This window comes from Sinocyclocheilus anshuiensis, unplaced genomic scaffold (assembly GCF_001515605.1).
Source record: "Sinocyclocheilus anshuiensis isolate Anshui unplaced genomic scaffold, SAMN03320099.WGS_v1.1 scaffold1272, whole genome shotgun sequence".
Classification (NCBI taxonomy): domain Eukaryota; kingdom Metazoa; phylum Chordata; class Actinopteri; order Cypriniformes; family Cyprinidae; genus Sinocyclocheilus; species Sinocyclocheilus anshuiensis.
The window spans coordinates 772100-781896 of NW_015547713.1; the positions used below are offsets into that span (position 1 = coordinate 772100).

Sequence of the window (9797 nt, forward strand, 5' to 3'; positions counted from 1 at the left end):
AACAGTTGACACGTGAGTATCAGAACTGGACCACGGAGCAATAGAAGAAGGAGGCCTGGTCTGATGAATCACATCTTCTTTTACATCACGTGGATGGCCGGGTGCGTGTGCGTTGCTTACCTGGGGAACATATGACACCAGGATGCACTATGGGAAGAAGGTAAGCCAGCGGAGGCAGTGTGATGCTTTGGGCAATGTTCTGCTGAGAAACCTTGGCCTGCCGTCCATGTGGATATTACTTTGACACATACTACCTACCTAAGCATTGTTGCAGACCATGTACACCCTTTCATGGAAACGGTATTCTCTGGTGGCTGTGGCCTCTGCACACCGTGACCTTTTGCTACAAAGCAAAAATGGTTCAGGAATGGTTTGAGGAGCACAACAACGAGTTTGAGGAGTTGACGTGGCCTCCAAATTTCTCAGATCTCAATCCAATCGAGCATCTGTGGGATGTGCTGAACGAATAAGTCAGATCCACGGAGGCCCCACCGCGCAACTTACAGGACTTAAAGGATCTGCTGCTAACATCTTGATGCCAGATACCACAGCACACCTTCAGGGGTCTAGTGGAGTCCATGCCTCAACGGGTCAGGGCTGTCTTTGCAGCAAAAGGGGGACCAACACAATATTAGGAAGGTGGTCAGGTGTACATATATATATATAGCATGAGGGAATATGATTGTCTAGCCCTGAAATGACCCTCTAGACATGCAGTATAACGTTTGTCCTCTGATTTTGACTAGTTGAAGAGGCTGAAGTCTGTCATGCTTTTCCTTTCTCATGTGCCTTGATTTCTCTTACCAGAAGGAACTAACGTGATGTATGTGACCACCTTCCTGCGTTATGTTAGGTAAGTTTTACCCAAAAAACCCCCCGTAAAAAATGGAAACTCTATCACATTATAGTCGTTATAGACAGCTGCAAAGAAGATTTTGTTGAAAATCTTTATCTAATCAATATCATCCTCATTCTTACAGGCTTGGTGGTAGATGTGTTTCTGCTCGTATCGTTCAGATGAGGAATCTCTCAGGAGCGGATGCCATTAATGCCCTGCGGCCCTTTTACTTTGCAGTACACCCTGATTTCTTTGGCCGGCATCCAAGAGAGAGAGTAATAATAATTAAATAGTTATTATCATAATTATAAGCCCTGAATATAATTTTTATTATATACATAAACTACATAATGGCAATGTATGATAATAATATTTGATATATATATATATATATACCTTTTCCCTCTGCAGAGCAGGTGTGAGTGTTTTATATTGTTTGGATTTGTTTTGTTTTCTCTGTTGTAGGAAGTCAATGAAAACTCCCTCAAAAGGCTAAATGGTTATCTGGAAAATCTTCAGAAGCCTGGGGCAAGATCCCTCAAACCTGCAAACCTCACTTTTTATGTCAGGGACACAAAAGAAAAAGCAGACTCCAGTGGTAGTCTGCTAGCCTCAGGTAACACCAGTTCACCTTTGATTAACACTGTGATTTTTACTCCTAATAATAATAATAATAGTTATAATACTACTACTACTACTACTAATAAATTAATGAATAAAACTAGACCATCTGACTCATGCACTATATTCCAGGTCACCTAAAGTCATGCAGTAACTTTTATAATAGTTGTACCATTGTTATTGTTTTTTCCCTGAACAAAAGTCTTTTATTTTATCTCATTTCGCCAGTATTTTATTTTTTTTAAATCAAGGATGCTTTAAATTGATCGAATGTGACAAAATGTTTATGGTGTTACAAAGGATTTCTATTTTAATTAAATGATTACTTCATAAAATATCCACAAGTTCTCAAGATTGATAATAAAAGAGATTTTTCTAACATTTAAATTTGCATATTCGAATGATTTCTAAAGGATCATGTGACTATCATAATTATAAGCCCTGAATAGAATTTTTATTATATACATAAACTACATAATGGCAATGTATGATAATAATATTTGATATATATATATATATATATACCTTTTCCCTCTGCAGAGCAGGTGTGAGTGTTTTATATTGTTTGGATTTGTTTTGTTTTCTCTGTTGTAGGAAGTCAATGAAAACTCCCTCAAAAGGCTAAATGGTTATCTGGAAAATCTTCAGAAGCCTGGGGCAAGATCCCTCAAACCTGCAAACCTCACTTTTTATGTCAGGGACACAAAAGAAAAAGCAGACTCCAGTGGTAGTCTGCTAGCCTCAGGTAACACCAGTTCACCTTTGATTAACACTGTGATTTTTACTCCTAATAATAATAATAATAGTTATAATACTACTACTACTACTACTAATAAATTAATGAATAAAACTAGACCATCTGACTCATGCACTATATTCCAGGTCACCTAAAGTCATGCAGTAACTTTTATAATAGTTGTACCATTGTTATTGTTTTTTCCCTGAACAAAAGTCTTTTATTTTATCTCATTTCGCCAGTATTTTATTTTTTTTAAATCAAGGATGCTTTAAATTGATCGAATGTGACAAAATGTTTATGGTGTTACAAAGGATTTCTATTTTAATTAAATGATTACTTCATAAAATATCCACAAGTTCTCAAGATTGATAATAAAAGAGATTTTTCTAACATTTAAATTTGCATATTCGAATGATTTCTAAAGGATCATGTGACACTAAAGACTTGAGTAATGGTTGCTGAAAATCCAGCTTTGCCATCAAAGGAATAAATGGATTTTAAAATGTATTGAATGAATATTTTAATCTTACCTATTTTTTAAAACTTGAAACAGTAATCTTTATTCTGTTTTTCAATGCATGCTTTTAATGGGATAACCCTACATTTCCCAGGATTCCGTCCGGTGACCTTCACCCTGCAGTCTAAGGATGTTCTGAGCACAGTGTTGGATGTTCTGAGCTCCTGTAGCCTCTCGGTTGAACATATGCAAGATGTGCTCAAGGCTGAGACCGAGAAGAGCTCGACACAACAGCCTGGAATAGCTTTCTATTGTCCCATCAAATGGGACAAGACTTATTACACTTTCACAGGATTCAGGGACCCAGAGCAGGAGTTAGAACAAGCCAGAAGAGTCGAGCCCACACTAAGGTACTGAGAGAGAGACCACCATTTTTTTTCCCAAACTCATGTAACCCATATGAACACCACTGCTTAATGTGTTAGACTATCTTAATGCTAGATGAGGTCTCCAGCAGCTGCACAAAAGTTTGGTTAATATTCAACTTGAAATTTTGTAGGACTGTTGAGACACCAGCGGCCAGAAAGAGCCCAGCTGGCATTTTTAGTGTCACACCAGCAACCTTGTTTGTGTTTCTACAATTAGCCTTGTCCTTCTCTACAGCAGTGGTTCTCAAACTGGGGGCCACCAGATGGCACTAGGGGGGCCGCATAGAAATTCTAGAATCTAGATTAGGAAATTATTATAAAAAAATATTTTACCTGTATGTAAGTCAGGATTGTCAATCTATGTAAACTATGATGTATTTAATAATAATAAAATAATATCAATTATACGCAGCACACTACGGAAACGCTCCGTTGAAGTACTAGTGCGCAGAACGGTTAGCCATGAACACGCTGATAAATGCTAAGACTCTTTAAAATGGATAAGTTTTTAGATAGAGGATGCAGTCTCTCAGCTGAGAAGGTTAATACAGAAGAGCCTAGCGTGAAATAAACGAAACTGCGTAAATTTGACGACTCGTACATAAAATATGGCTTTATGGAATATAGTGACGGCAGACCACAGTGCACGCTGTGCTTGAAGATTTTATCCGTAGAAGCGCTGAAACCATATAAACTCAACAGACATCTCACAACAATTCATCCGGAGCATGCGAATAAAAGTAAGGCTTTTTTCCAGAGAAAGAAAGAAGAATACATCAAGCAAAAGGTACGACTGACTAACATCACGACAATACCTGAGAAAGCACAGCAAGCATCGTATCTTGCAGCCCTGCGAATAGCCAAATGTAAAAAGCCTCACACGATCGGGGAGGAATTAATACTTCCAGCAGCAGTGGATATGTGCAGAGTGATGGTCGGGGAGGAGGCCACGAACAAGATTATATCCATACTGCTGTCCAACGATACAGTAAGCAGATGGATCAAAGACATCTCTTTTGATGTGAAATCTCAACTGACCGAAAGATTACGATTGTGTGAGCAGTTTGCGCTTCAGCTTGATGAATGCACTGACGTTAGCAGCGCTGCACAGTTGTTAGTGTACGTTCGATATTTATGGGACAGTAAAATTATGGAAGATTTTTTATTTTCAAAAGAACTCAAGAGGAGAGCTACAGGTGAGGAAATTGTCAAAATGTTGGACACTTTCATGGTAGAAGAACATCTGAGTTGGGTAAAATGTGTGTCTGTTTGCACTGATGGTGCGGCAGCAATGACTGGGCACAGGAGTGGAGTTGTCACCAAGTCAATGGCACCCGACCTGCATGATGTTTTGGAAGTAGTAGTAGCGGCTGTCAACTTCGTGAAGTCAAGACCGCTGAAGTCACGTCTCTTTGCAAAACTATGCACAGAGATGGGGGCAGCTCATGATCGACTGTTTTTTTTCTGACCAACAGTGGATGGCAAAACTGGCATACCTTGCAGACATTTTCAGTAGTCTCAATGGACTGAATCTGTCCCTTCAGGGATGTTATTCCACAATATTGGAGGCAAGTGACAAAATAAATGCATTCAGGAGAAAAACTGACCTGTGGGTACATAAACTACAAAGAGGTATCACTGACATGTTTCCAGATCTATCTGAATTTTTGGATACAAACTGCATGGGAGTGGACTTCATGCTCAACACCATTACCAGTCACCTCACCTCACTGAATGAACATTTCAGTCACGACCTTTCTCAGCCATGATGGCAATAAAGACAAAATACAGGGCACGGCTTAATGTGGAAGATGACTTGAGAGTTTGCCTGTCCCCAATAACACCCAGAATTGATAAGCTCTGCAAAGAAAGACAGTCTCACCCTTCCCACTAAGGCAGGTTGTGTGTACTTGTACAGTGGTTACTAAATTGATGTGTCTGCATTGCATGATTTCTTTTATATTGTAAAACTTGTATAATATTGTATATTTCTTTTATATTGTAAACCTATTTCTTTTTAAGTAGAGTAGACATTTTTTTGTTTCTTGCAGAAAAAAAGATTGTTGAAAAAAATCAGATTGCTGTTCAAATCGCAAACCAAACTGTTTAGCCACTGTCATTTTACTACATCAAAATGTAAGAAGTTCAATGCACTTTTTTACAAAGTACATGTAAATTCACTTTTCAGTATTCATCTTCTACTATGGACATCATAAATTACTGTTCAGTATTCAATACTTTTGTTGCACTTTTCAGACAATTTTTATAACAATTTGTTATATTTTATGAAATTTAAGAATTGAACAAATTTTGTATAGTCAACATCAGAGAAATAAGGCTACAAACATAATTTATGTTCCGGCATTGTACAAATTCATTTGTTTTTGGTACAATCTAAAATTTTTAAGTAAATTGTAAGTTTGGGGATGTTTTGCGTCATGAGTTTTCTTTTGGGGGGGGCCACAAAAGGATTCACCCTACACAAGGGGGCCTTCTGCTGAAAAAGTTTGAGAACCACTGCTCTACAGAACACAATGTTCTCAAGCCATTCTTTGTATTTACTATGATTAATGACTCCACAATGGTTTTTGTGCCATTTAGTAAAAGCAGAAATGTGTACATTGAACCACGGATGAGCCCAGGCTCAACAGAAACCTTTCAGTGGACCTCACAGCCTGAGATTAAAGCTCTGCAAACACTGAGGCTTGGAATTGGCTAAAGCTTAACCCGACTGCGGTGTACTCCCTGACCCATTTGAGACAAGGAACTTTGTGCTTTGTAACATCTTTAGAAAGGATTTTGGAGACCTGATATAGAACACACATGTAGGACTATACTATATATAATATATGAACAAAGGTGTGTTATTTCAGGCATAGTTCATTGGCACTATTCTTTAATGATTGTAGGATATATAGTGTTTCATTTAACTCATTGTCAGATCTGAAACATTGTTTTGCTTTTTTTGTTTGTCTTTATATTCAGTTTATGGCTGAGAAACAATGAGCCGGAGGCCACAAAGAAACAGAATGCCAGTCTTCCACGGCGTGAGGAGCTGAAAAGACTGAAAAGAGAGCTGATTCAGAAACTTGGTTTGTTGGATATCAGGTCAGCTCTAACTCCGAATATATGCTCTTATGGTCTGCAAAATCTTACTTTTGGCATTAATTAATTATTTAGATGATATCTTATGGGGTGTTGTTTGTTTGTTTTTGTGAAATACATTTTTCCATTTCTTATTAAATATTGTATTTTCTTAAACCTCAAGCTGTTCATGAAGTGAACAGGAAGTGAAATTGAAAAGATTAGTGACTGCATCTATTACAAATGGTACACATAGGCTAGGTACCAAATGGGTTAAAAATTTGATTTTTATCAATCTTTTTAAGAGTTATTTAGTATAAATTTCTTGAATTTAAATTTATTATAGAAAGGATTTAAAACAATGTTATTATGGAAAGAAATGTAAAAAGTCTATGCACTGGACAAGCAAAAATGGCCCATCAATGAGGTTTTCAATTAAAATCATCCTAGCAACTTTTGGGGTCAGTAAGATTTTGACTTCTGTTCAGCAAGGACACATTAAATTGATCAAAAGTGACAGTTTATAATGTATAAGATAATGAAAGATCAGCATATTAGAATGATTGCTCAAGGATCATGTGACACCGAAGACTGCAGTAATGGCTGCTGAAAAATCAGATTTGCCATCTCAGAAAAACATTTCATATTATAATATATTAAAACAGAAACTTTCACAATATTTTTACGGTATTTTACTGTAAAATGCAAATACCAGCCCCATACTTTTGAATGGTACTGTATGTCTGCTTATGTTGGCATGTGTAAAACTATTGGACAGAGTATTCAGTTCTGTTGTCAGTATATTCACGTTGATCATGTGGTTCTCTGTCCTGTAGGTGGCAGCGCAAATGGGGAGTTGCACACAAATGCTGTCAGCTGCAGAGTCTGGGTCGTCTCTCCACACAAAGCCCTGAGGCTCTGCACATCCTGAGAGGTAACCATGAAAATAGGATTCATGAGATGAAATTAGATGGCTTAAATGTTCAGTGTGCACAAATGTTTACTCAAATTTCGTTCTTTTCCAAACCAGGGCATGTAATAGTTTTTACTGACCAATCAGGGATGAATGCCTCGGGGCATGTTATGTTAGGAACAATGGATGTCCACCATCAATGGACAAAGGTACAGCTTATTTATTAAACCAGTCTTACGGTATTCTTAACCGTATTCTCAACACAAACAAACATTTGTGCTAAGATGCATGTGTTTGTGTCTGTCCGTGTGTTTGTTCAGCTCTTTGAAAGATTGCCTAGTTACAGAAGCATGTTCCAGCAGTCGGACTGGCTGAAGGAGTGCATCAGTCACCTTTTGGGAGGGATTCAGGTGATCCACATCGAGCGGATGGGTCCAGCTCTGCCTCTGGAGGAACATTACAGTACCCTCAACACTTTCCACAAGAGACTGTTGCCTCAGCGCCTCTCCCTGCACCCCCGCAGCATGCAAGGCCTCACAATGAGCTTGGAAAAGTAAATACTCGTATACTTCAATTCCAGCCATTTGTTTGTGTGTATTGTCTGTGTTTATGACCTTCAAGAATGTGAGGTAAGGTCCAAATTGTGTCTCAGTGATACTAGGCTTGAATAGTGCATATGAGCAGGCTAATCTCTTCGGAAAAACAAGCTTAAAGTTCACATGAAATCAAGTCACAAAGTAAATGAATTCTTGTATCAGATTGTTGGATCAGGAAATAGTTTTCTCCACCTCGGAACCAACTTTTCTTTTCTTATGACATAATTAAAGAAGAGAAAAAATAATATAATGTTTTTTATAATATTCCCTATTGTTCAAAATGTTGGGGTTGGTATTTTATTTATTTTTTTTTTAAAGAAATCATTTATGCTCAGCATTCGATGATATATATATATATATATATATGTTTTTACGAGTAATATTGTGAAACATTATTACAATCGATAACTATTTTCTATTTTAACATTTTCTGTAATAATATTAATTTTCAGCAGTCATTACTCCAGTCTTCGTTGTCACATAGTCTTTTAGAAGTCATTCTAATATGTTGATTTTGTGCTCAAGAAACATTTCTTATTATTACCAATGTTAAAAACAGATGTGCATCTTAATATTTTTTGTGGAAATTGTTTTTTTTCATGATTCTTTGATTAATAGAACAAAAAGTAAAAAAAAAAAAAAAAGTATCAGTGTTGAAATGGCAATCTTTTGTATATTTTTTTGGAACCTGCAATAATTTTTTTCAGGATTCTTTGATGAATAATAAGTTAAAAAGAGGAGTATTTATTTTAAAATAGAAATATTTTCTAACAATGTACACTACCGTACAAAGGTTTGGGGTCAGTAAATTTTTATTCTTTCTTTTTTTGAAAGAAATTAACACTTTTATTCAGCAAGGATTCAACAGATTTCTGAAGGATCATGTGACAGTTTATACTGGAGTAATGGCTGATGGAAATTCAGCTTTGCATCACAAGTCTTACTGATCCCAAACTTTTGACCAAAACGCCTGTTCTCCATCGAAGCCACTTCAAAATACAATTTAAATAAACATATACAGTGGGTACGGAAAGTATTCAGACCCCCTTAAATTTTTCACTCTTTGTTATATTGCAGCCGTTTTTTTCATGTCAGATTATTTATTTACCTTTCTTTTGGTGCCATCAGCCAATCAGAATCCACCTGACTTTTGATATTTTAACAGAAAATAACTGTAGTGTGTGCTTAGAACAAACAGACCATACAATCTGTTGTTGTAGATGCCAATATAGTATCAGTGTAGTTATCATTGATATCTTGATGTGAACAGGCCCTAAGAGTGCAGCAAGTGACATTACAATAAATGAAGCACTGTAGCTTTAAATGGGTTGCTGTGGAAATGTTCTTTTTGTAAAGAATAGTATTCCACTAAAAAGACAAGATAAGCATAAAAAATGAAACAGAAGAGAGACCATACTGGACAGTTAACAACAGACTGTAGCTGATTGGTATAGTGTTATCCCTGTGGTTCCCTGTGTTCTATTAATTTCTGTCGTATTTCTGACTGATTTATCCTCACTGTTCACTTGGAAGTCTTTGTACTGCTTAATGTTCCGTCAATCATTGTTTTTTCTATTCTGTTCTGTTGCCATAGTGACCGCTCCACCCCCTACCTGCATGAGATGGGCCACTTCATCATCCCCACTATGTGTGACACCCTCCAGCTGCAGAACTTCCTCCAGAGCCAGGCCCAGGAGGCCCGGAGACGCATGCGACGCAAAGACAAGTGAGTGCTTGACCTATCATTGCACATTAACATGAAATCAGAATTGACCATTTATCTTGTGTCTGGTCTTATTGTGCATGATTCATCAGTATATTATTATAAAGACCAAACATGTTTGTTTTCATAATCAAAATGTTTTCATAATCACAAATTAAAAGGTAATGTTTCTATTTTGCTGTATGTAATAATGTAATGTAATAATGTAACCAGGGCTATGTGTGAAGGGCAGGAAAAACAAAATTAACCACAATTACTGCCTTAAGATTCATATTTTTTGATTGCACCCTACATTATTTCCCACTGAATATTATGGAAGCCCGTTTCCACCACTGAATAAAAACAAAAGATGTAATTGCGACTTTTTATCTCACAATTCTGACTTTTTTTCTCAGAAT

General features: G+C 36.9%; 1 protein-coding gene across 3 annotated transcripts in view; it reads left to right on the top strand.

Moving 5' to 3' along the window:
* The window catches only part of LOC107704100 (T-cell activation inhibitor, mitochondrial-like), a 17933-nt gene that overhangs the window by 5498 nt on the left and 2638 nt on the right, over window positions 1–9797 (top strand). Inside the window, exons 2-10 of one of the 3 annotated variants that reach the window (XM_016506949.1) lie at window positions 808–853; window positions 981–1113; window positions 1304–1454; window positions 2810–3065; window positions 6069–6191; window positions 7004–7101; window positions 7198–7289; window positions 7401–7633; window positions 9271–9402. In XM_016506949.1, the coding sequence (XP_016362435.1) occupies window positions 822–853; window positions 981–1113; window positions 1304–1454; window positions 2810–3065; window positions 6069–6191; window positions 7004–7101; window positions 7198–7289; window positions 7401–7633; window positions 9271–9402 (1250 nt within the window). In that variant the 5' untranslated portion in view covers window positions 808–821. Of the gene's footprint in view, window positions 1–804; window positions 854–980; window positions 1114–1303; window positions 1455–2809; window positions 3066–6068; window positions 6192–7003; window positions 7102–7197; window positions 7290–7400; window positions 7634–9270; window positions 9403–9797 lie in introns of all 3 variants that reach the window. The other 2 variants (XM_016506950.1, XM_016506947.1) reach the window with 2 other exon arrangements.